At 46.0% G+C, this 26,965-nt stretch overlaps 1 protein-coding gene and 1 long non-coding RNA gene across 3 annotated transcripts in view; both read left to right on the forward strand.

The window, feature by feature from the left end:
• LOC118391446 (ankycorbin-like) overlaps nucleotides 1-19,873 on the forward strand; it is a 64,622-nt gene extending 44,749 nt beyond the window's left edge. For both annotated transcript variants that reach the window (XM_052458165.1, XM_052458166.1), the window contains exons 8-17: nucleotides 10,902-11,008; nucleotides 11,222-11,409; nucleotides 11,811-11,839; nucleotides 12,727-12,816; nucleotides 13,138-13,297; nucleotides 13,643-13,740; nucleotides 13,949-15,481; nucleotides 17,117-17,278; nucleotides 18,299-18,364; nucleotides 18,464-19,873. In XM_052458165.1, the coding sequence (XP_052314125.1) occupies nucleotides 10,902-11,008; nucleotides 11,222-11,409; nucleotides 11,811-11,839; nucleotides 12,727-12,816; nucleotides 13,138-13,297; nucleotides 13,643-13,740; nucleotides 13,949-15,481; nucleotides 17,117-17,278; nucleotides 18,299-18,364; nucleotides 18,464-18,550 (2,520 nt within the window). In that variant the 3' untranslated portion in view covers nucleotides 18,551-19,873. The remainder of the gene's footprint in view (nucleotides 1-10,901; nucleotides 11,009-11,221; nucleotides 11,410-11,810; nucleotides 11,840-12,726; nucleotides 12,817-13,137; nucleotides 13,298-13,642; nucleotides 13,741-13,948; nucleotides 15,482-17,116; nucleotides 17,279-18,298; nucleotides 18,365-18,463) is intronic.
• A 4-nt stretch (nucleotides 19,874-19,877) lies between these two features.
• Nucleotides 19,878-23,368, forward strand: LOC127906352 (uncharacterized). The gene is made up of 2 exons (XR_008060954.1): nucleotides 19,878-21,994; nucleotides 22,027-23,368. It is a non-coding gene; the product is annotated as an uncharacterized LOC127906352 (long non-coding RNA).
• Nucleotides 23,369-26,965: the final 3,597 nt, after the last annotated feature.

Consider the following 26,965-nt stretch of genomic DNA (forward strand, 5'->3'; position numbering starts at 1 on the left):
AATTGGGGCCCCCTGTCAGAAACTACGTCCATCGGCAGGCCATGTAAGCGAAAGACGTGATCCACGACGGCTACCACTGTCTCCTTGGCAGATGGTAATTTAGGCAAGGGAATAAAATGAGCCGCCTTCGAGAACCGGTCCACCACGGTCAACACCACCGTCTTGCCCTGGGAGGGCGGGAGGCCGGTAACAAAATCTAGCGCGATGTGGGACCAGGGTCTCGAAGGGACCGACAGCGGTTGGAGTAACGCATCTGGGGGTCGATTAGAAGTCTTCCCAGTGGCACAAACCGAGCAAGCCAAGACAAAACTGTGAATGTCACGAGCCATCAGTGGCCACCAAAAGCGTTGCTTAACCAAAAGCTAGTGCGGCTGACTCCTGGATGACACGCTACGTTGGAGCAATGCCCCCACCGAATAACATCGGACCGACACCCCTCCGGCACAAACAACCGATTAGGCGGGCAACCGGGCGGAGGCGTTACCCCTTCTAAGGCCGTTTTGACCCTCGATTCAACCTCCCATGTGAGTGTGGATACCACTAGGGTCCCGGGTAGGATGCACTCGGGAGTGGATGGGCGTTCGGAATGGTCAAAAATGCGAGAAAGGGAATCGGGTTTGACATTCTTGGAACCCGGGCGATACGAGAGAGAGAAGTCAAAACGTCCGAAAGAGTGCCCACCGCGCCTGTCTGGAGTTGAGTCGCTTGGCGGTTCTGATATATTCCAAATTTTGTGATCGGTCCAAACTATAAAAGGTACCCCGAACCCTCTAACCAATGGCGCCACTCCTCCAGTGCTAACTTCACTGCCAACAACTCTCTGTTGCCAATGTCGTAGTTGCGTTCCACAGGTGATAACCGATGGGAAAGGAACGCACAAGGGTGCATCTTGTCGTCAGAAGAGGAACGTTGGGAAAGTACCGCACCTACCCCCACCTCTGAAGCGTCCACCTCTACTACGAACTGACGCGAGGGATCGGGAGCTATGAGGATGGGAGCCAAAACAAAGCGGCTCTTGAGTTTGGCGAATGCAGCCTCGGCTGTATCGGACCACCTGAACGGCACTCTGGGGGAGGTTAAGGTGGTAAGAGGAGCGACTATCTGACTAAAGTTGCGAACGAAACGCCGGTAGAAATTGGCGAATCCCAGAAACCTCTGTAGGGCCTTACGGGAATCTGGGCTTGGCCAATCCACCACAGCCTTAACCTTGTCAGGATCCATGCGAATACCTTCAGTCGAGACGATGTAACCTAGGAATGGAACGGATTGTGCATGAAAAATGCATTTCTCCGTCTTGACAAAAAGTCCATTCTCCAACAACCTCTGAAGCACTCGTCTGACGTGCTGAACGTGTTCCTGGAGAGAAGAAGAAAAATCAGTATGTCATCCAGGTAAACATATATGAACTGATCAATCATATCTCTCAGCACGTCATTGACGAGTGCCTGGAAAACCGCTGGGGAGTTGGATAGCCCAAAAGGCATGACCAAATATTCGAAGTGCCCTCTGGGGGTGTTAAACGCGGTCTTCCATTCGTCCCCCCCCCTTATGCGAACCAAATGATATGCATTACGTAAATCCAACTTAGTGAACACGGATGCTCCCTGTAACCTTTCAAAGGCTGAGGACATCAACGGTAAGGATAGGTATTCTTCACTGTGATGTTATTCAACCCACGGTAATCAACGCAAGGACGCAGAGATCCGTCCTTCTTTCCCACAAAGAAGAACCCCGCCCCCGCTGGAGAAGAGGAAGGACGAATGAATCCAGATGCCAGAGAATCAGAGATGTATCTCTCCATAGCCTCCCTCTCAGGAACAGAGAGTGAATATAGCTTGCCTTTAGGCGGAGACTCACCTGGCAATAATTCTATTGCACAGTCATAGGGACGATGCGGAGGAAGAGAAGCAGCACGGGACTTACTGAACACCTCCTTCAGGTCGAGGTATTCAACGGGCACGTTAGACAAATCCACTGCCTCCTCTAGAAACACAGAATCAGACACAGACGAACAGGCAGACACTAAACAGGACTCAAGACACTTGTTACTCCACATGGATATAGAGTTATGACCCCAGTCAACTCTGGGGTTGTGTTGGGTGAGCCAAGGGTGGCCGAGAACTAATGGTGCAAGGGGTGAGTCCATGAGTAGAAATGATAGTGTCTCAGTGTGATTGTCAGAAGTGATGAGTGTGATAGGTTCAGTGGTGTGAGAAATGTTGGGGAGTTTTTGACCATTGAGAGCGTTGACGGATATCTTGTGCGTGAGTTAGGTGATAGGAATCTGGAGTTTGTGAGCAAGCTTGAAGTCCATGAAATTACCCTCTGCTCCTGAGTCCAGTAAGGCTTGGGTGTCGTGCGTGTGGGTGGCCCATCTTAGTCTTACCGGGAGGAGAGTAGATGATGAGGTCTTCTCTGTGGTGACACCACCCGATAGTAGCCTCATGTTTACTACCGGGCCTGATCTTTTACCGGGCAGGAGTGGATAAAGTGGCCCGCTCTACCACAGTAGAGACAGAGTCCTTGGGATCTCCGCCTCTCCCTCTCTTCCCGGGAGGCGAGCTCTCCCAGCTGCATGGGTTCGTGAGCGGAGGTTGAACTGGCCGTGTTCCCGCCGCTGGCATGCCCGCCCCTCCGTGTCGTTATACGGTCTGTTAGGGCATGCTCGGCGGCCAATACGACTCAGACGAGCGTCGACCCTCAAGGCTAGTTCCACTAGTCCATTTAAACTCCTGGGAAGGTCCAGAACATAAATCTCCTTCTGGATCCGGTCCTCCAGCCCATGCAGGAACATGTCCCACTGCGCCTCCTCGTTCCACTGACACTCTGCGGCTAGAGTGCGGAATTGGATGGAGTATTCCGATACTGAACGGTCTCCTTGGCGAAGGTCAGCGAGTAGTCTGGCCGCCTCCCTACCCGCCACGGCCCGATCGAAGACCCTTCTCATCTCCTCGGAGAGTGTCTGGAAAGAGGTGCAGCATGGGTCCTGGTTCGCCCACACCGCCGTTCCCAAAGAGCCGCTTTGCCTGATAGCAGTGTGAGTATGAATGCTACCTTAGACTGTTCACGGTTGAAGGTCCGTGGCTGCAACGAGAAATGCATGGAACATCTCGTAAGAAAGGCTCTGCAATAGTCAGGATCACCTGAATAACCCTCTGGTGTCGGTAGCCGTGGCTCTAGCTGGGAATCCGGCTCTGGCGGGCGGGTTGAACTGCTGGTGTAGGTGGCGCAGCGGAACCCCTCAGATGTTGTAATTGTTGGATCAGCTGGGATACCTGCGTCGCAGGGCTTGTACTGCCCAATCTGTGCTGGAGATGTTCTCCTCTTGTTGATCCATTCTCGTGATACTGCGGGACATGAATTCGGTCAGACTCGTTGAACTCGCTGCATCCATGGTATGGTCAGATCGTTCTGTGACAATACAGAGGCGGATGCAAGATGCAAGCAACGATGGTTTAATGAATACAGTTTACAACAGCAGCAGGACAGACAGACTGTACTCAGACGGAATCCGACCCAGGGACTAGGGCGCATCTTCCAATGATAGCGTGCTGAGAAATCCAGGGGAGTGTGTCCGGATGGGTAGGAAGGAGCACAGCAGATAATCCACACAAGAGCGGCGAGAGAAGAGCACAGACACACGACACAACCTCAGGGAAGTAACAACGATCTGACAACAAGAAACACTGGTTACAGAACATATAAAGGGAAGATAAGTGGTTCCAGCTGGCGCAGACAATCAGGCCGAGATTGGGAACCACGCCCACACAAACACGAGAGAAAGAGAAAGAGAGAGGCAGTGGATTCATGAACCGTGACAACCCGATCACAATGCCGATATCCCTAGGGGGATAGTTATGGACCATTAGTAAATTACACAATATACATGGGACAACATTTTAAACTATCAATAGCTCCAAATTTCAATGACATAAAAACCACAAACAACTATAAATTGTAGGAATTCATATACAAATAAGACAACAAAAAGGTGTGCAATATGAAATAATTGTCCAATTTATCTTGTATAATTTATTGACATTCTCTAACTGACCCTACAGACAGGCTATCCAAAGTCAAACCAACTTTTGCCATGGTTGCACACTGACCGGCTGAACCTAATTGGCGAAAGAATTTGGCTAGCTTGCTAGCTAGTCTAGGCTACTTCCATACAAGACCTGGTTAGACTGTTTCAAGTTATCTAGAAGGGTTAGTGACTGTAACTGTGTACTGTTTTGGTGGAGTGAAAGTACAAACGCTTCTCACTTTCAAACAAACACACAAGATACCCACATCAAAGCACGCCTCCAAAACCCAAATCTCGTTCTCAGTCGCATTTCCTAATGAGGAGAATTGAAACCGATGATAAATCAGGAAGTTCAGCCCCCCTTTAAGCAGCTCTGAAGGTTCCATTTTATACACCAAGAATCATCGGAGGTCATTGTTGGTGTTTAAGAGCTGTCAGTGTTCTCACACCTGGCTGTCAGAAGCATCACCACGTGGACATGGCTGGTTGTCAGCATATTTGACAAGTTATTATCCATGTATTTGTCCATCTGCATCTTTCTCACTCATCACTATTCAGAGTTCATTCAGGACTTTCCCTAGTCATGGCAGCATCCACATTCATGTAGGAGTGTTTAGAAACATATTCTTATTTACAATAAAAGTGAATCCAAAATGACACTACATTATTTACCATTAATTTCTGTTCGACACAAAATAGTCTGAAATACAACCAAAACAAACAGCAAATGCATCCAAGTTTGTAGAGTCACAAGCTTGACGTTGTCATTGTGTGCTAGGAATTTGGGACCAAATCCTAAACTTTTGACTACTTCAATAGAGATAAGAGAATTTGTCCCAATACTTTTGGTCCCCTAAAATGGGGGGACTAGGTACAAAAGTGCTGTAATTTCTAAACGGTTCACCCGATATGGATGAACATACCCTCAAATAAAAGCAGACCATCTGCATTTTAACTTCATAGTTCTTTTATAATTTCAAATCCGAAGTGCTGGAGTACAGAGCCAAAACAAAATGTGTCACTGTCTCTACTTTTGGAGCTCACTGTATCACCAGAGAAATCACTCAACCTACGGGTTGTGATGTGTGGTGTGTCTCTGGGGAAAGTACATTGGTGAAGAGGGAAACGAGGCGGTCTTCTGGTCAGACTCCGAAAAAGGGCACATCGCGCACCACTCCCCAGCATTCTTCTTGCCAATGTCCAGTCTCTTGACAACAAGGTTGACGAAATCCGAGCAAGGGTGGCATTCCAGAGGGACATCAGAGACTGCAACGTTCTCTGCTTCACGGAAACATGGCTCACTGGAGAGACGCTATCCGATGCGGTGCAGCCAACGGGTTTCTCCACGCATCGCGCCGACAGAAACAAACATCTTTCTGGTAAGAAGAGTGGCGGGGGCGTATGCCTCCTGACTAACGAGACATGGTGTGATGAAGGAAACATACAGGAACTCAAATCCTTCTGTTCACCTGATTTAGAATTCCTCACAATCAAATGTAGACCGCATTATCTTCCAAGAGAATTCTCTTCGATTATAATCACAGCCGTATATATCCCCCCCCAAGCAGACACATCGATGGCTCTGAATGAACTTTATTTAACTCGTTGCAAACTGGAAACCATTTATCCGGAGGCTGCATTCATTGTAGCTGGGGATTTTAACAAAGCTAATCTGAAAACAAGACTCCCTAAATTTTATCAGCATATCGATTGCGCAACCAGGGGTGGTAAAACCTTGGATCATTGTTACTCTAACTTCCGCGACGCATATAAGGCCCTGCCCCGCCCCCCTTTCGGAAAAGCTGACCACGACTCCATTTTGTTGATCCCTGCCTACAGGCAGAAACTAAAACAAGAGGCTCCCACGCTGAGGTCTGTCCAACGCTGGTCAGACCAAGCTGACTCCACACTCCAAGACTGCTTCCATTTTACATTTAACATTTAAGTCATTTAGCAGACGCTCTTATCCAGAGCGACTTACAAATTGGTGCATTCACCTTATGACATCCAGTGGAACAGTCACTTTACAATAGTGCATCTAAATCTTTTAAGGGGGGTGAGAAGGATTACTTTATCCTATCCTAGGTATTCCTTAAAGAGGTGGGGTTTCAGGTGTCTCCGGAAGGTGGTGATTGACTCCGCTGTCCTGGCGTCGTGAGGGGTTTGTTCCACCATTGGGGGCCAGAGCAGCGAACAGTTTTGACTGGGCTGAGCGGGAACTGTACTTCCTCAGTGGTAGGGAGGCGAGCAGGCCAGAGGTGGATGAACGCAGTGCCCTTGTTTGGGTGTAGGGCCTGATCAGAGCCTGGAGGTACTGAGGAGCCGTTCCCCTCACAGCTCCGTAGGCAAGCACCATGGTCTTGTAGCGGATGCGAGCTTCAACTGGAAGCCAGTGGAGAGGGCGGAGGAGCGGGGTGACGTGAGAGAACTTGGGAAGGTTGAACACCAGACGGGCTGCGGCGTTCTGGATGAGTTGTAGGGGTTTAATGGCACAGGCAGGGAGCCCAGCCAACAGCGAGTTGCAGTAGTCCAGACGGGAGATGACAAGTGCCTGGATTAGGACCTGCACCGCTTCCTGTGTGAGGCAGGGTCGTACTCTGCGGATGTTGTAGAGCATGAACCTACAGGAACGGGCCACCGCCTTGATGTTAGTTGAGAACGACAGGGTGTTGTCCAGGATCACGCCAAGGTTCTTACCGCTCTGGGAGGAGGACACAATGGAGTTGTCAACCGTGATGGCGAGATCATGGAACGGGCAGTCCTTCCCTGGGAGGAAGAGCAGCTCCGTCTTGCCGAGGTTCAGCTTGAGATGGTGATCCGTCATCCACACTGATATGTCTGCCAGACATGCAGAGATGTGATTCGCCACCTGGTCATCAGAAGGGGGAAAGGAGAAGATTAATTGTGTGTCGTCTGCATAGCAATGATAGGAGAGACCATGTGAGGTTATGACAGAGCCAAGTTACTTGGTGTATAGCGAGAATAGGAGAGGGCCTAGAACAGAGCCCTGGGGGACACCAGTGGTGAGAGCGCGTGGTGAGGAGACAGATTCTCGCCACGCCACCTGGTAGGAGCGACCTGTCAGGTAGGACGCAATCCAAGCGTGGGCCGCGCCGGAGATGCCCAACTCGGAGAGGGTGGAGAGGAGGATCTGATGGTTCACAGTATCGAAGGCAGCCGATAGGTCTAAAAGGATGAGAACAGAGGAGAGAGAGTTAGCTTTAGCAGTGCGGAGCGCCTCCGTGATACAGAGAAGAGCAGTCTCAGTTGAATGACTAGTCTTGAAACCTGACTGATTTGGATCAAGAAGGTCATTCTGAGAGAGATAGCGGGAGAGCTGACCAAGGACGGCACGTTCAAGAGTTTTGGAGAGAAAAGAAAGAAGGGATACTGGTCTGTAGTTGTTGACATCGGAGGGATCGAGTGTAGGTTTTTTCAGAAGGGGTGCATCATGTGGACTGGGACATGTTTCGTATTGCGTCAGATAAAAATATTGACGAATACGCTGATTCGGTGTGCGAGTTCATTAGAACGTGCGTTGAAGATGCCGTTCCCATAGCAACGATAAAAACATTCCCTAACCAGAAACCGTGGATTGATGGCAGCATTCGCGTGAAACTGAAAGCGCGAACCACTGCTTTTAATCAGGGCAAGGTGTCTGGCAACATGTCCGAATATAAACAATGCAGCTATTCCCTCCGCAAGGCTATCAAACAAGCTAAGCGTCAGTACAGAGACAAAGTGGAATCTCAATTCAATGGCTCAGACACAAGAGGCATGTGGCAGGGTCTACAGTCAATCACGGACTACAAGAAGAAACCCAGCCCAGTCACGGACCAGGATGTCTTTCTCCCAGGCAGACTAAATAACTTTTTGCCCGCTTTGAGGACAATACAGTGCCACTGACACGGCCTGCAACGAAAACATGCGGTCTCTCCTTCACTGCAGCCGAGGTGAGTAAGACATTTAAACGTGTTAACCCTCGCAAGGCTGCAGGCCCAGACGGCATCCCCAGCCGCGCCCTCAGAGCATGCGCAGACCAGCTGGCCGGTGTGTTTACGGACATATTCAATCAATCCCTATACCAGTCTGCTGTTCCCACATGCTTCAAGAGGGCCACCATTGTTCCTGTTCCCAAGAAAGCTACGGTAACTGAGCTAAACGACTACCGCCCCGTAGCACTCACTTCCGTCATCATGAAGTGCTTTGAGAGACTAGTCAAGGACCATATCACCTCCACCCTACCTGACACCCTAGACCCACTCCAATTTGCTTACCTCCCAAATAGGTCCACAGACGATGCAATCTCAACCACACTGCACACTGCCCTAACCCACCTGGACAAGAGGAATACCTATGTGAGAATGCTGTTCATCGACTACAGCTCGGCATTCAACACCATAGTACCCTCCAAGCTCGTCATCAAGCTCGAGACCCTGGGTCTCGACCCCGCCTTGTGCAACTGGGTACTGGACTTCCTGACGGGCCGCCCCCAGGTGATGAGGGTAGGCAACAACATCTCCCCGCTGATCCTCAACACGGGGGCCCCACAAGGGTGCGTTCTGAGCCCTCTCCTGTACTCCCTGTTCACCCACGACTGTGTGGCCACGCACGCCTCCAACTCAATCATCAAGTTTGCGGACGACACAACAGTGGTAGGCTTGATTACCAACAACGACGAGACGGCCTACAGGGAGGAGGTGAGGGCCCTCGGAGTGTGGTGTCAGGAAAATAACCTCACACTCAACGTCAACAAAACTAAGGAGATGATTGTGGACTTCAGGAAACAGCAGAGGGAACACCCCCCTATCCACATCGATGGAACAGTAGTGGAGAGGGTAGCAAGTTTTAAGTTCCTCGGCATACACATCACAGACAAACTGAATTGGTCCACTCACACTGACAGCGTCGTGAAGAAGGCGCAGCAGCGCCTTTTCAACCTCAGGAGGCTGAAGAAATTTGGCTTGTCACCAAAAGCACTCACAAACTTCTACAGATGCACAATCGAGAGCATCCTGGCGGGCTGTATCACCGCCTGGTACGGCAGCTGCTCCGCCCTCAACCGTAAGGCTCTCCAGAGGGTAGTGAGGTCTGCACAACGCTTCACCGGGGGCAAACTACCTGCCCTCCAGGACACCTACACCACCCGATGTTACAGGAAGGCCATAAAGATCATCAAGGACATCAACCACCCGAACCACTGCCTGTTCACCCCGCTATCATCCAGAAGGCGAGGTCAGTACAGGTGCATCAAAGCTGGGACAGAGAGACTGAAAAACAGCTTCTATCTCAAGGCCATCAGACTGTTAAACAGCCACCACTAAAATTGAGTGGCTGCTGCCAACACACTGTCATTGACACTGACCCAACTCCAGCCACTTTAATAATGGGAATTGATGGGAAATGATGTAAATATATCACTAGCCACTTTAAACAATGCTACCTTATATAATGTTACTTACCGTACATTATTCATCTCATATGCATACGTATATACTGTACTCTACATCAACTGCATCCTTATGTAATACATGTATCACTAGCCACTTTAACTATGCCACTTTGTTTACTTTGTCTACATACTCATCTCATATGTATATACTGTACTCGATACCATCTACTGTATGCTGCTCTGTACCATCACTCATTCATATATCCTTATGTACATATTCTTTATCCCCTTACACTATGTATAAGACAGTAGTTTTGGAATTGTTAGATTACTTGTTGGTTATCACTGCATTGTCGGAACTAGAAGCACAAGCATTTCGCTACACTCGCATTAACATCTGCTAACCATTTGTATGTGACAAATAAAATTTGATTTGATTTGAAATTATTTTTCAATTGGCTCCTGGTTTTAATCTATGGTAGAAGTTATGAAGTTAATTTGAAGTTGAGTATGAAGTCTAGCGTCAGCCATTAGTATTTCACGTTTATGGTTGTCCTTTTAAGTGTTATTATGTCATTTTGAAACATTTTCCATCTACCAGTGAGACAGTAGATCCATATGATCCTGTTAAGTAACAAGTCAACGCCCAGTGCAGTGTGTAATGTTCCGTGAAGCGAAGACTGGGCCTGTAGATATTGCCTGACTCTGCTTTTGATGAGGTGTCAGTTTCCTGAACCGTGTTAATAAGGCAAGCCAAACCCTGGGAAAGAAAGGTAGAAATGAAAGGATATAGACAGAAAAAAAACACATGGTTGGCTGGCTGGCTGGCTGTGTTGTGTGCATTATTTGATAGTGAGGACTGTCTGTGTGACAGAAGGGACGGATGTTTGTGGAGGAGTAATGAGGGGTTTGTGTATGTGGGTGTGTGTGTCTGCCTGAGAGAGAGAGAGAGAGATTTTTATTTCTCTCTTTTTCCCCTCTCGCTGAGCTGTGGGGAGAATGGCCAACTCAGTGTGCCAAAAGGATACAATAAAAGGACTTGGCTGCTTTGCTTTCATGTGTTTCAGTGGAGGTTGGAGCTATAAAGTCATGCTTCTACTTTAGCAGGATGCTGAAGGATGTAGCCCAGCCTGTTACTGCTCATAGTGTTGTCTTTGGAATTGCATTGTGGCCATGGACTACATGACTGAAACAGCTTGTTTCTAGTATGGTATGCTTTCATTGCAGCAGACCAAACAATGTACTATCTTCTAGTGTACACCAGCTGAATGTACTGTAAAGCTTACATTCCAACCACTTCTTCCTCTTCTTCCTTTCACTTCCCGAGAAACAAGGTCATGGAGCCTTTTATAGTACATTATGTGAACTTCAGTATGTCAGTACAGTATGCAAACTTCTGTTCAGTGTTACTATGATCAAGGCATCTGTACACACTGTATGCAATATACTGGTAGTGAACTATGATGTGTGTGTGTCCTGCAGGATGGCCTCAGCCCCCTGCTGCTGTCCGCCAGACACGCCCATGCTGATGTTTGTAGCAGCCTCCTGGACTGGGGAGCTGACGTCAACGCGTGTGATAAGAACGGCAGGTAGGGAAGGAGTCATTTGTCAGATATCACGTGCATTCTACTTCATAACTTAATTTAATCATTACAGGGGCGTCTTCAAGCACATTACATCATAATACCCAGATGGTGATGTTGTGGTTGATGGTAATGATGGTGATGAGGATGATGAAGAATATGTTAATAATGAGTAATTGTGATGATGATGATTATAGTATTTCTGACTGTTTGATACAGGACAGCAGTGATGCTGGCCAGTGAGAGCAGCAGTATGTCTGTAGTGGAGGTTCTGGTCCAGAGAGGAGCTGTTCTTCAGGCTGTGGACTCTTTGGGTCATGACGTTCTGCACTACGCCAAGCTGTCTGGCAGCAGTGAGATCAGGGCCGTCCTCACTACCAAGTTGCACAGTGCACACTCAGACAGCGGTGAGATAGGAACTGTCTTTAGTACTGATCGAGCTTACTATGAGGCAATTAACCAGACACTCGAGCATACTCCTTCAGACTTAATTTCCCTTCAAATCCATTTGAGGTGACTGAAAGTTATGAAATTCATGCTTTCGGATGCATGTAAATGGTTGTAACATGAAGCATTGTTCTATTGTTCACTCTGTAAAGTTATAAAAAGAGAGATGCTTTGACTAGAAGAACTTCAGGCTTTTCTTTCCTTTCCTCCATAATCGACCCAGATACATCACTGACCTCCTTGTGGTCATGCTTTGAAATACAACATTTCAGTTGGCCTGTCAGGCAGAATTTATCCAACACTGCCATCTTCAGGCTGTGTCTTGAATGTTGTTCTTCCCCTCTCTCCTCCCTATACACAGACACCCCAAAGTCCCCCAAATCTCCTCAGGTAAGTTAGGTCAGCTTGTGCAGTCTTTCTATCTTCTTCCAAGCTTCACAACTGCATCCGGTTTTTCCTAATCATTGAACCTACACACATTTAACTTGTTATCAACGTGATAAATTACACCTATTAGTCTAATCAGAACGAATAGTACACATTAAACAGTCAAACCAACCTCTTTCCACTGTAGTGTCATCATTGACAACCTTATCTTGAATGAGAGGATAGCTTAGTTTAAACCTTATGTTTCTTTTTACGTAATGACTCATTTTGAAATGCACCTCAAGCAGCATGTATGAGCACGAATATAACACCTTAGCTAAACATCAGGGCCTTGTTACTCCTCGATAAATACCTTCTCTTTGATCACAAATTCTCCAAATGTTTGATGATTCTTCTCTTTCACTAACTAACCTAACTAAAAACTGCTGGATCGTTCTTCTGTTTTTGTTCTTCTCTTTATTCCCACTCCTTCACTCACACCTCAGCATGATCAAGTGGCTAGGTTAGGTGGCGATCGAAGCACAACTCCCAAAAAACGAAAAGCACCTCCACCTCCCATTAGCCCTGTGCAGGTAAAGGCATGTCTGTCTGTGTCTGTGTCCCTCCCTCCCTCTTGAATGGTCCTCAGCCCTGCTTGTGTCAGGTACAATTTTACGCTTAATGAAGTTCTTAAACGTTATAATATGTGTTTACGTTGTCAGGTTCTGTTTGAATTCCCGTGTTTGTTTTTTTCGGAGCCTCACCTTGCTGCTTTTATTCAAGGACTCTTTAATTCAGTGCTGCATTAGTGTTGTTTTTCTGTCTGTGAATAGATAGTAATTACTGTGTCTATGGTGCAGAATGCAGGAGTAAACAATAAGAAATGTAATTCATGTTTCCAAACTTTCTAGATGTCTAGTCCCAACTCTCCCGCGTACATGACACCAAATGAAACTCCAGTCTCCAGTAAAAGTTGTGGATTTAAAACATTTAATTATAAGGTACATGCATTTACAATCAAGAACATTTCTTATCAATCATTGGCCAGGTCGCAGTTGCAAATGAGAACTTGTTCTCAACTAGCCTACCTGGTTAAATAAAGGTGAATTATTTTTTTTTTTATCATGTTTTATTTTCTGTATCACCAACCTTTGTTTATGTTGGTTTTGCTCTCTCTCTCTCGTTCGCTCTCTGCATATCTTTCTCCCTCCCTCCCTGAATAACCTTCTCGCTCGCTCTCCCTCCCTCCCTGAATAACTTTTTTTCTCGCTCTCTATCTCCCTCTTCCCCTCCTCTTTCCCTCTCCTATCTCTTTCTGTCAGGAAGGGGAGTTGCATGGCATGTCTCAGAGGGAGGATGTGGAGAAGCTACATGAGGAGAAGTGCATGCTGCTGGAGACTATTGAGAATCTGAAGCAGATTGTGGACCAGACTGTGACTATAAACCAGACTGAGACGGAGCCGGGGCAGGAGCCCAAGGCGAGTTACATCTACAGCACAGGCCTTTAATATCACTGGCCTGCGCTGCCTTGATCCCAGTCCACTAGCTTTCTCGGCCCCATTTCTCTCTCTCTGGAATCCATTTACACAGCACAGCAGCTCAAAAACCCACACTGTAATCTAGTCAGTTACAGTACAAGTTAACCACCCGCTGCACTACTTTACTTAACACAGTCTGAAATGTTGACTAATATTACTACATGTACCTCAGATATTGCTAATGGAAGTGTGATGTAAGTTTCATGAGATGTCCCAAACTCCTAACATAATATTCCCTGGTGGTCCAACCCATTGTATGTTAACTGTATAATTGTGTTGATACAGGCAGAGGACTGTGGGAAGGCAGACTCAGCTCTGGTAGTGGCCCTACATGCCAAGATTACAGCTCTGTCTCTGGAGAACCAGCAGTTAGCCCAAATACTCAAGGTAAGCCAGATACTCAATATAACTTGTCATTCCAGGGACAAAGATATCCCAATATGGTGAAATATGGTGATATCCCTGTGTGGTGTTTACTGTAATTACGCCTTCTACCTAAGAAAGATCCACTTAATAAGATCCTAAATAAGTAAACGAGATTTAGTTGATTATCTTTCCCCGTCTCATATTTCCTTCTATCTACATCTCTCTGTAGAAGCGTCCGTCTCCCCAGGGAGGTGAGGTTAGCCAAGAGGACTCGTCCAGCCCCAACAGTATGAACTCTAATGCCTCCTACCACATCACCCACAAGTCCCCCAGCGAGTCCCTGCTCCAGCCCCAGGGGACGGAGGAGGAGGACATGTCTGAGGGGTCTGCCCTGGAGCTCAGTAGCTCCTCCGTGAGACAAGAGGAGGAAGAGAGTGGGGAGCGAGGGAAGGAGGGAGGCGAGGATGAGATCCGACTGCTGAGGGAGACCCTAGGGAGAATCCACTCCAAACTGCAGGAGACGCAGAAGGAGAACCGCACGCTCCATGCCAGGCTCAAACCTGAGCAGGGGGAGGTGACAGGGAGGGAGGGGGAGGTGCTGCTGGAGAGTCTAGCAGAGCTCCAGGCCAAGCTGACGGAGACACAGGAGAAACATCAGCAGGCCAGAGAGGAGGTGCTGGCCCTCATGGCACATATTGAAAGAGGAGATGGTGGAGGAATTGAAACGACAGAGCAAGAGCTCCAGAGACTGAGAAGCTCTCTGGAGCAGGAAGTGAAAGAGCTGAGGTCCCAGCTGGCCCAGTCAGAGCAGCAGAGGGAGAGTGATGTAGGCCGGATCAGAGAGCAGGAGGCCAGGCTGAAGGCAGCAGACGACAGTGGTGATCGGGAGAAGAGCCTGCTGGTGGACCGGTACAAGGAGGCGCAGGAGGAGATCAGGATGCTGCAGGAGGCTCTGAGGGGGACGGTCCCCGTGGAGGCTGCAGCTAATGACTTTGAGGAGATGAAAGGCGAGCTGGGGAGCGTGATCGATGGGCTGCAGCGCCGCCTGCTGGAACTATCCAAGTCCTACAGTGAGGCCAAGAGTGAACTGAGCTCCACCAGGAACCATCTGGAGGAGATCCGGGCTGTCAAGTCTAAGCCTGGCAGCCCTGTAGCCTCCCCAGACAAGGAGCAGGCCATGCTGAGAAGCAGAGTAGAGGAGCTGCAGGCCTCGCTAGCCGACACACAGAGCAAGTACTCAGCCTCTCTGGAGGAGATTGCCCTCCTGAAGCAGGAGGCTGAGGCTCAGGAATCAGTGGCGTTATCTGACCACACCCAGATGGTGTCCTCTCTAGGCAGCGCCATCAAGGACTTGGAGGCCCAGGCAGATGCTCTAAGACAACAGCTGTCCCAGAGGACCTTGCAGGTGGACACCCTACAGAACAGACTGACCATGGAGAAGGACCACACACCGGATGACTCTATATCACGCCTGGAGCACGAGCAGATGAGAGAGGGCCTGGAGAAGGAGGAGGGCAACCTGACGCAGCTCCTCCAGGGGGCCCTGAGGAAGCAGGATGAGATGGCTCTGGAGGCGGCTGCAGCGTGGCAAGAACTGAGGGAGGGGAGGAGTGAGAGGGAGGCCCTGCAGGAGCTGGCCATCAGCAGGGAGAAGGAGAACCACACTCTGAGCACCAAGCTCAGAGAAGCCCAGGATGCAATTGTTCAGCTGAAGAAACTGGTGGAGGAACATGTCAGCTCAGAGAGAGAGAAGAATAAGAAGGTTTGTTATTTACTGCTGTTGGTAGAGTGCTTTATACAATGTTCAATGGTAATGAATAGCTAGCAAATTCCCTGGTTTGGCAAAGGAAACACTTAAAGGCCCAGTGCAGTCAAACATGTGAATTTCCTGTGTTGTATATATATTTACACACTATGATTGGAATAATACTTTGAAATTCTTAAAATTATGATTTTGCCCTTTTAGTGCAAGAGCTGTTTGAAAAGACCACCTGAAATTTCAGTCTATATGTTGGTGGGATGGAGTTTTGGCCTGCCTGGTGACATCACCAGGTGTTAAATGAGTTAATAGACCATTAAGAGAGTTCCAAACCCCTATGCCAATAATAGACCGTTTTCAATTTACCCGTCCCTACTCAGACAATTCTTGCTTGAGAAATTGAAATGAGAAATTCTTATGACATTTAGTTAAAATCAAATCAAATCAAATTTATTTGTCACATACACATGGTTAGCAGATGTTAATGCGAGTGTAGCGAAATGCTTGTGCTTCTAGTTCCGACAATGCAGTGATAACAAACAAGTAATCTAACTAACAATTCCAAAACTACTGTCTTATACAGTGTAAGGGGATAAAGAATATGTACATAAGGATATATGAATGAGTGATGGTACAGAGCAGCATACAGTAGATGGTATCGAGTACAGTATATACATATGAGATGAGTATGTAGACAAAGTAAACAAGTGGCATAGTTAAAGTGGCTAGTGATACATGTATTACATAAGGATGCAGTCGATGATGTAGAGTACAGTATATACGTATGCATATGAGATGAATAATGTAGGGTAAGTAACATTATATAAGGTAGCATTGTTTAAAGTGGCTAGTGATATATTTACATCATTTCCCATCAATTCCCATTATTAAAGTGGCTGGAGTTGAGTCAGTGTCAGTGTCAGTGTGTTGGCAGCAGCCACTCAATGTTAGTGGTGGCTGTTTAACAGTCTGATGGCCTTGAGATAGAAGCTGTTTTTCAGTCTCTTGGTCCCAGCTTTGATGCACCTGTACTGACCTCGCCTTCTGGATGATAGCGGGGTGAACAGGCAGTGGTTCGGGTGGTTGATGTCCTTGATGATCTTTATGGCCTTCCTGTAACATTGGGTGGTGTAGGTGTCCTGGAGGGCAGGTAGTTTGCCCCCGGTGATGCGTTGTGCAGACCTCACTACCCTGCCGTACCAGGCGGTGATACAGCCCGCCAGGATGCTCTCGATTGTGCATCTGTAGAAGTTTGTGAGTGCTTTTGGTGACAAGCCGAATTTCTTCAGCCTCCTGAGGTTGAAGAGGCGCTGCTGCGCCTTCTTCACGACGCTGTCAGTGTGAGTGGACCAATTCAGTTTGTCTTTGATGTGTATGCCGAGGAACTTAAAACTTGCTACCCTCTCCACTACTGTTCCATCGATGTGGATAAGGGGGTGTTCCCTCTGCTGTTTCCTGAAGTCCACAATCATCTCCTTAGTTTTGTTGACGTTGAGTGTGAGGTTATTTTCCTGACACCACACTCCGAGGGCCCTCACCTCCTCCCTGTAGGCCGTCTCGTCGTTGTTTTGTCTTTGGTTATGATAGAAAACCAGTTTTGTCCAAGCACTTTTATTGATCCCCATGTTTGTGTCTCAGATTGATGACCTGTCGAGAGAGGTGGGGAAGTTAAAGGATGCCTTAAACAGCCTATCCCAGCTGTCTTACAGTGCAGGCTCAGCCAAGAGACAGCAGACCCTGCAGCAGCAGCAGCTGGACAACCTACAGCAGCAAGTCAAGCAGCTGCAGTACCAGCTAGGGGTAAGTCATACTCATTCAAACTATATATAATATAACTTATTCAACCAACAATCCGTATACTGCATTCAACCTCACTCAGATAGCATCAGAGACAGAAGACAGGATTTACCATTTCACACAAATTCCTAAAACAAAATACTTTCCTGGAACATCTGTCAGACAGTTGGAAGCTAACAGTTGGGTGAGTTACTGTGAATCTCTGTACTGTCATGATTAGCCAATACCTTTAGTTTTTTAGAGCCAAGACATCTAATGTCCTGATACAGGGCAGCCTCCTCGGGTCTAAGACATAATGAGTCACAGGCATGTGTGGACTGGGCCAAACTGGATCATACTCCCACTGGCCAAAAACTGGTTGAATCAACGTGGAAAACTGATTGGATTTGCAAAAAGTCATCAACATAAGGGAATTTCATCTTTTAACCTAAATCCAATTACATGGTGACATGTTTTGTTGATTTCACATTGAATTTACATTAGTTGACAACTCAACTAAATGTACATTTAAAATAGACGTTGAACTGATGTCTGTGCCCAGCGGGCTGTATCTCCCCATCTGTGGCTGCTTCTCACAGGCTGCAGTACACACGGCTTCTTAGTTATTGACCACCCTGTTTCTTTGGAAGTACTTAGATAGCTATGACTAAAGACAATGTAGATGCTGATCTAGAAAGTCTACTGAAGATTATGTGTTTTTTCTATGTCACTGCTGGAGGTTTGTCTGAATATGCAGTCTTCATTTTTGATGGTTATCTTTCATAATTCTGAGCAATTTCAACATGGTTTTATAGCTGGTGAATATTTCACTAGCTAATTCGGTGGCAGGTAGCCTAGAGTGGTTAGGAGAGTTGGGCTAGTAATCTAAAGGTCGCTCGTTCGAGTCGGCTAGGCGATAAATCTGCCAATGTGCCCTTGAGCAAGGCACCTAACCCTAATCGATCCTGTAAGGCACTCTGGATAAGAGCGTCTGCTATGTGTAAAAATAACACACTAACCTGTATCTGCATCTCTTTACTATAGGAGTCAAAGAGGCAGCACCATGAGATAGTGTCCGTCTACAGGATGCATCTCCTATACGCCGTCCAGGTATGTTCTTATGCATACTGTGTACTCTGTATATGATCTCATATTAAACGTTGCAGGTGTGGTTTTAATGTTATGTCACCATTACTTTATTCCTTACAGGGTCAGATGGATGAGGATGTTCAGAAAGCCTTGAAGCAGATTCTGATGATGTGCAAGATGCCAACAGAAGCCAAATTAAGTGTCTGAAATGGAACAGCCTATCTGTTTACTGACCATGCTGGAGAGGAGACACATGGAAACTATATCCTTGGTCTCCTAACCTATCTGATCTATCACACTACAGCGCACGTGCGCCCATCAAAAGCAAAGATAATGATAAAAATAAAATACATTCTTCATCTGTCTACAAATGTTGTCAGCAGGGAGCTATGAAGACAAAGGTAGGATGGCAGTCAATAGATTCGACTGCCATCCTACCTTTGAACTAGCAGTGTTTGTTTTGTAATGTTTTTTTAGTTTTCTAGTCTGGCTAACACCTAACTCAAAGTCCTCCTGACTTCACAGTGTGAAAAGGCTATTTTGATGTTGTCGGCATGACCACTCACAGCCCCTGAGCGCCGTCCCTTCCAATACAACTGTTGGATTTTCAAATCCAAACAACGTGAGGTCCCAACCCCCCAGGAAAGAAGCCATTTTTGAGGGAACCAATCAAAGCTCAACCCATTTCAGCGCAAATACTGCATTTACGAACAGACTCCTTTCCAGACCATTGTGTCACAGCTCTCTTTCGGCTGTGTACCATGTGAGTCGCGTTAGCCAGGCTAATGGTGTTCGTGATATAATCAAAATAATTTTTTAGATCTCTGCATGCAACTTCCAAAATCAACCAAAAAAGAACACTGCTAAACGCTTTAGCGACACTTCAAATTATAAAAGTAATATTTTCAAATATGAGCAAGACTTTTCAAGATACATTTATAAATTAAAACAAAGGTTGGCGGTTGTATTTTTTAACAACCCTATTTGGTGGTTTTTGTATGAATTCAATATTGTGTGTGATAACCTAGGCCCTTTGTAGTGTCTACAATCTGTGAATGCCAATTTTACCCAATTGTGGGTTTTTGTCCTCATTTACACCATATTCCTTTGGGAGTCTTTTTTAACTCAATATGACTTTATGAACCGAATTGACTTTTAAAATAATGAAACCCACCTTTTGTTGCTTCAACAATTATACTCATTGAGCAATAATCCAGTACTTGAAGGGTGATGTGGTATCAGAGCTCTGGGTAGTCTCTCTAAGGACAGAACATACCCATGTGACTAATGCACTTTCCTCATGCTGTCCTCCTGTTCAAACTCTATGGTCTGCAAGAATATATGGTCTCTGCAGATGACCTGTTACACCTTTGTTTTGTGCCAGCTCTTTTTGTGTTGAAACCTGACAGATTTGTCTTGATTCTTGAAGGGTTTAAAAGTTATATTGCAGTGTTCTTCTTCCATGCTTTTGTAATATCATTATAGTGTAAGCTGTATCAGGTATTGTTTCTTGATTTTTTTTTTTTTTGGGGGGGGTGAAACATCCAACCATTTCAGTGTTGGTATGGCAGCATGTGAGGCTCTTTGGACGTTGAGCAAGTTGCTCAGCCTCATTCAATCCACTTCATCCACCTACTTACTATACCTGCGCAGTACAGTATGTATTGTATTGCATTGTGAAATTCATTATGCATAAGTAAGAACTCTAATCTCTCGATGACAGATGCTCATAACATACAGTAAATGGTAGTAGCATCTGTCCACAGACTGTGGGATCTGACGACTAACGAGAAACTTTGTACCGGTATGCAGATTTTATGTCACTGATCATTTGGACAAATCACGATTTCGCAGGTGCCCACATCTTTAAAATTTCAGAAGGGGAGGGGATATTTGACCCCTGGACTTGCCCAAAACTGGCTGAGAGTTCATGTATAGAGGGGCGAAGACTTTGCTAGCCTCGTTAGTACCTTTTCTAACACATCTCCCCCCAAAATTTAAACAGGCATCTGATACAATCACTCAAGATTTTAGTACAGTGTGTCCTAGATAAGTATGGCTCCGATGTGTCTGTGGTGCTGTTTATTGTACTGTATTACGTTTAAATCAAGTGCTGTATGATCTCATTGTAGCCTGATAAGTGTAACAACTGCACTATTTCAGCCCTTCACTTCCACTGTTGTCCTCTACAAATCATGTCTTTTCAACAGCCTCGGAAATCTGAACTCTTCAGTACAAGCAACTTTACGGTTGTACAACTGCAATGTTACAAGGAACAATGCAGCAGATGCATCCAATGATAAATAACTGAGTATGTTAGTGGGTTGAACACACAGGATTGTCACAATTACATGGAATGTGACATACAGTGCCTTGCGAAAGTATTCGCCCCCCTTGAACTTTGCAACCTTTTGCCACATTTCAGGCTTCAAACATAAAGATATAAAACTGTATTTTTTGTGAAGAATCAACAACAAGTGGGACACAATCATGAAGTGGAACGACATTTATTGGATATTTCAAACTTTTTTAACAAATCAAAAACTGAAAAATTGGGCGTGCAAAATTATTCAGCCCCCTTAAGTTAATACTTTGAAGCGCCACTTTTTGCTGCGATTACAGCTGTAAGTCGCTTGGGGTATGTCTCTATCAGTTTTGCACATCGAGAGACTGAAATTGTTTCCCATTCCTCCTTGCAAAACAGCTCAAGCTCAGTGAGGTTGTTATGGAGAGCATTTGTGAACAGCAGTTTTCAGTTCTTTCCACAGATTCTCGATTGGATTCAGGTCTGGACTTTGACTTGGCCATTCTAACACCTGGATATGTTTATTTTTTAACCATTCCATTGTAGATTTTGCTTTATGTTTTGGATCATTGTCTTGTTGGAAGACAAATCTCCATCCCAGTCTCAGGTCTTTTGCAGACTCCATCAGGTTTTCTTCCAGAATGGTCCTGTATTTGGCTCCATCCATCTTCCCATCAATTTGAACCATCTTCCCTGTCCCTGCTGAAGAAAAGCAGGCCCAAACCATGATGCTGCCACCACCATGTTTGACAGTGGGGATGGTGTGTTCAGGGTGATGAGCTGTGTTGCTTTTACGCCAAACATAACGTTTTGCATTGTTGCCAAAAAGTTCAATTTTGGTTTCATCTGACAGAGCACCTTCTTCAACATGTTTGGTGTGTCTCCCAGGTGGCTTGTGGCAAACTTTAAACAACACTTTTTATGGATATCTTTAAGAAATGGCTTTCTTCTTGCCACTCTTCCATAAAGGCCAGATTTATGCAATATACGACTGATTGTTGTCCTATGGACAGAGTGTCCCACCTCAGCTGTAGATCTCTGCAGTTCATCCAGAGTGATCATGGGCCTCTTGGCTGCATCTCTGATCTGTCTTCTCCTTGTATGAGCTGAAAGTTTAGAGGGACAGCCAGGTCTTGGTAGATTTGCAGTGATCTGATACTCCTTCCATTTCAATATTATCGCTTGCACAGTGCTCCTTGGGATGTTTAAAGCTTGGGAAATCTTTTTGTATCCAAATCCGGCTTTAAACTTCTTCACAACAGTATATCGGACCTGCCTGGTGTGTTCCTTGTTCTTCATGATGCTCTCTGCGCTTTTAACGGACCTCTGAGACTATCACAGTGCAGGTGCATTTATACGGAGACTTGATTACACACAGGTGCATTGTATTTATCATCATTAGTCATTTAGGTCAACATTGGATCATTCAGAGATCCTCACTGAACTTCTGGAGAGAGTTTGCTGCACTGAAAGTAAAGGGGCTGAATAATTTTGCACGCCCAATTTTTCAGTTTTTGATTTGTTAAAGTTTGAAATATCCAATAAATGTCGTTCCACTTCATGATTGTGTCCCACTTGTTGTTGATTCTTCACAAAAAAATACAGTTTTATATCTTTATGTTTGAAGCCTGAAATGTGGCAAAAGGTCACAAAGTTCAAGGGGGCCGAATACTTTCGCAAGGCACTGTATCTTACACATAGTGTACTTCCATAGAATGATTACTGTGGTTGATGTACAATTACATCAGAGCTGTGATATGCAGGATAGCTCCAGATATGGATGGCATACTGTACATAACCCAAACCCACCAAAGTGCTGTACTTGATGTTCTTATCATACATTTCTGCACTTAAGGCTCCTCTGATGCTGAACTGTAAACATGTTTGTTTTTTTACCTGGCAGTAAGTTACTGTAAAAAGAAAAGTACAATGTGTTACCATAAATTCCAAATAAACTTTGGTTTAACAGTACATACTGTACTTTTTTAGTTTTACATTAACATACAGGTAACTAGCTGCCAGTAAGTTACTGTAAAAACAACAGGATTTTTTGATATTTTTTACAGTTTTTGTTTACTCATGCTGCCCAATTCTGTTCTTGTCTCCAATGGAGAAAAAAAGAAAGACCAATTAGTGGCAAAATATCAGTATTGAGCTGCCTGTGTAAACGCAGCCTAAATGATTTAGGATTATGCACTACATCTTCATACTACTCATTGGAATACATTTCGAAATGATTACCTTTACAATATCTATTAGTACTTGATCTTTCAGTCTAAGTACACGGTACAGACAGGAGTGAAGTTGCCCCTTTATCGCAGGTCACTAAGGCTGTGTTTAGACAGGCAGCCCAATTCTGATATTTTTTCCACTAATTGGTCTTTGGACCAATGGCATCAGATCTTTTCACATCAAATTATTTTCAGAGCTGATCTGACTGGTCCGTAGACCAATTAGTGAAAACATCAGAATTGGAATGCCTATGTAAACGTAGCCTAAGAGTTTCTCAAATAACTCTTGTTAATAAGGTAAAAAGGAGACTCCTCCCTCAATGACAGAGAAGTTAATAAGCGTTGCCTGAATGTTTTAAATTTAGAAAGGGATAAGGAAGGATACATGTCCTTTGTGCTTCCTGTTTTCCAACTTGTTTTTGTAATTCGAACAGATTTGTGTTTGTTTGCCAATTGCTTTTCACCCACTTCAATAAATTGTGAATGCCTCGCCTGTTCCCTTATCCATAAATATGGCATTGAATGGCTGTGGTGATGATTACTTTTTATTTCAACCCGCCGGAGAGCACAAGGGCCCTTGATCAATTGATCAATAATCAATTAGGATGATAGAGGTAATCAATTATGATGACAGAGGGGCTTCTGCCAAACAAAGAATGTCTAGGCTCTGATTTCAACACACACACACACCACTTTTGGTGCTGTAAAGCAGGTGGAAATAATTTGTTCTCTGCAAAACTAGCTTGTTATTTATAGAAGTTGTAGAGCATTAGATGGATGTTGATATGGGTAGCTGCTTAGGTTACCCCAGGCATGGAAAGTTGTGTTAGATAATGGCTATTAGATAAGGATTTATCTCTACTAGCCTGACAGTAGACTGCATTTACAGCCCTGATGACATCCTCCTTTTGTATAAAAGTCTGGACCGTCACAATGCCCCATCTCAGGCATTATTCACATCTGTTCCTGTCAGGCCTAGATTCAATCAGTACCGCGGAAGATCTGCGCTATAGCGCAATTTTAATTTATAGGCATTGTTCCCGTATTCGCTGAGACCGCATTCACGGTAAACTCTGCATATGTCGGCTCAATCAGAAATGACCTTACAATTGCACTATAACACAGATCTGTCGTACAACGGGTTGAGTATAGCTCTGTGTCCAACACTCTTATTAGTATGTAAACCCACCCTGGAGGTTCCGATCACACCCTTCTGACAGTGGGAAAAGCTCAAAGTATTCTATCTAGTTGATACTTTTCTCCATATTGTGTTGCTTTAGCTATTTCTTTATTATAATTAAAAATCTAGCTTTATTTATACAGCACATTTCAGATGGAATGCAACAAAAATCTGAAATATTTACTACACAACAAACATAAGAGGATAAAAAACGAAGGAATAACAATAAAAACTGCACGACTAAAAAGCACCCTAAGGAAAGGCAAAGCTAAAAAGCACCCTAAGGAAAGGCAAAGCTAAAAAGCACCCTAAGGAAAGGCAAAGCTAAAAAGGTGTGTTTTAAGATATCTTTTAAATATGTCCACATTTTCAGGTCCTCTCAGGTCCTCTGGCAGGCTGTTCCAGAGCTGTGGGGCGTAGTAACTAAAGGCTGCCTCTCCATGCCTCTTGGTCCTAGGCTTTGGACTAGTTAAAAGGCCTGTGTCAGAGGACCTGAGGGACCTACTGGGTACATAACTTAAAAGCATGTCTGACATGTATTGGAGTGCACAATCGTGGATTGATTTAAAAACTAATAGAATAATCAATTCTAAAACTCACAGTTATTGTCACATGCTCCGAATACAACCTTACCGTGAAATGCTGACTTACAAGCCCTTAACCAACAATGCAGTTTAAAAAATAGTTACGAAAATATTTACGAAATAAACTAAAGATATAAAATAAAAAGTAACACAATAAAATAACAATAACGAGGCTATATACAGGGGGTACCGGTACCGAGTCAATGTGCGGGGGTACAGGTTAGTCAAGGTAATTTGAACATGTAGGTAGAGGTAAATTGTCTGTGTGAGAATTGGAGCTGTCCTCCACCCCTTTTTCAGATTGCTACAGAACCCCCCTCTTTTCCCCTCCAGGAGACGGAGGAGCATTTTGAGGGCTCATGACTCACTGACTACTGCTGTACTCTCACTGACTGCTGCTGTAGCCTCACTGACTGCTGCTGTACTCTCACTGACTGCTGCTGTACTCTCACTGACTGCTGCTGTACTCTCACTGACTGCTGCTGTACTCTCACTGACTGCTGCTGTACTCTCACTAACTGCTGCTGTACTCTCACTAACTGCTGCTGTAGCCTCACTAACTGCTGCTGTAGCCTCACTGACTGCTGCTGTGGCCTCACTGACTGCTGCTGTACACTCACTAACTGCTGCTGTACTCTCACTAACTGCTGCTGTAGCCTCACTGACTGCTGCTGTAGCCTCACTGACTGCTGCTGTAGCCTCACTGACTGCTGCTGTAGCCTCACTGACTGCTGCTGTAGCCTCACTGACTGCTGCTGTAGCCTCATATTGCTGCTGAAGCCTCATATTGCTGCTGTAGCCTCATATTGCTGCTGTAGCCTCACTGACTGCTGCTGTACTCTCACTGACTGCTGCTGTAGCCTCATATTGCTGCTGTAGCCTCATATTGCTGCTGTAGCCTCATATTGCTGCTGTAGCCTCATATTGCTGCTGTAGCCTCACTGACTGCTGCTGTAGCCTCACCGACTGCTGCTGTACTCTCACTACTGCTGTACTCTCACTGACTGCTGCTGTAGCCTCAGACTGCTGCTGTTGCCTCACTGACTGCTGCTGTTGCCTCACTGACTGCTGCTGTAGTCTCACTGACTGCTGCTATACTCTCACTGACTGCTGATGTAGCCTCACTAACTGCTGCTGTAGCCTCACTGACTGCTGCTGTAGCCTCACTGACTGCTGCTGTAGCCTCACTGACTGCTGCTGTAGCCTCATATTGCTGCTGAAGCCTCATATTGCTGCTGTAGCCTCATATTGCTGCTGTAGCCTCATATTGCTGCTGTAGCCTCACTGACTGCTGCTGTACTCTCACTGACTGCTGCTGTAGCCTCATATTGCTGCTGTAGCCTCATATTGCTGCTGTAGCCTCATATTGCTGCTGTAGCCTCACTGACTGCTGCTGTAGCCTCACTGACTGCTGCTGTAGCCTCACCGACTGCTGCTGTACTCTCACTACTGCTGTACTCTCACTGACTGCTGCTGTAGCCTCAGACTGCTGCTGTTGCCTCACTGACTGCTGCTGTAGTCTCACTGACTGCTGCTATACTCTCACTGACTGCTGATGTAGCCTCACACTGCTGCTATACTCTCACAGACTGCTGCTGTAGCCTCAGACTGCTGCTGTAGTCTCACTGACTGCTGCTGTACTCTCACTGACTGCTGCTGTAGCCTCAGACTGCTGCTGTAGCCTCACTGACTGCTGCTGTACTCTCACTGACTGCTGCTGTAGCCTCACTGATTGCTGCTGTAGCCTCACTGACTGCTGCTGTAGTCTCACTGACTGCTGCTGTAGTCTCACTGACTGCTGCTGTACTCTCACTGACTGCTGCTGTAGCCTCAGACTAATGCTGTAGCCTTACTGACTGCTGCTGTAACCTCACTGACTGCTGCTGTAGCCTCACTGACTGCTGCTGTAGCCTCACTGACTGCTGCTGTAGCCTCACTGACTGCTGCTGTAGCCTCACTGACTGCTGCTATACTCTCACTGACTGCTGCTGAAGCCTCACCGACTGCTGCTGTAGCCTCACTTACTGCTGCTATAGGCTCACTGCTGCTGTAGGCTCACTGACTGCTGCTGAAGTGTCACTGACTGCTGCTGTAGCCTCACTGACTGCTGTTGTAGCCTCACTGACTGCTGCTGTAGCCTCGCTGACTGCTGTTGTAGGCTCACTGCTGCTGTAGGCTCACTGACTGCTGCTGTAGCCTCACTGACTGCTGTTGTAGGCTCACTGCTGCTGTAGCCTCACTGACTGCTGCTGTAGCCTCACTGACTGCTGTTGTAGGCTCACTGCTGCTGTAGCCTCACTGACTGCTGCTGTAGCCTCACTG

This window comes from Oncorhynchus keta, chromosome 12, assembly GCF_023373465.1.
Source record: "Oncorhynchus keta strain PuntledgeMale-10-30-2019 chromosome 12, Oket_V2, whole genome shotgun sequence".
Classification (NCBI taxonomy): Eukaryota; Metazoa; Chordata; class Actinopteri; order Salmoniformes; family Salmonidae; genus Oncorhynchus; species Oncorhynchus keta.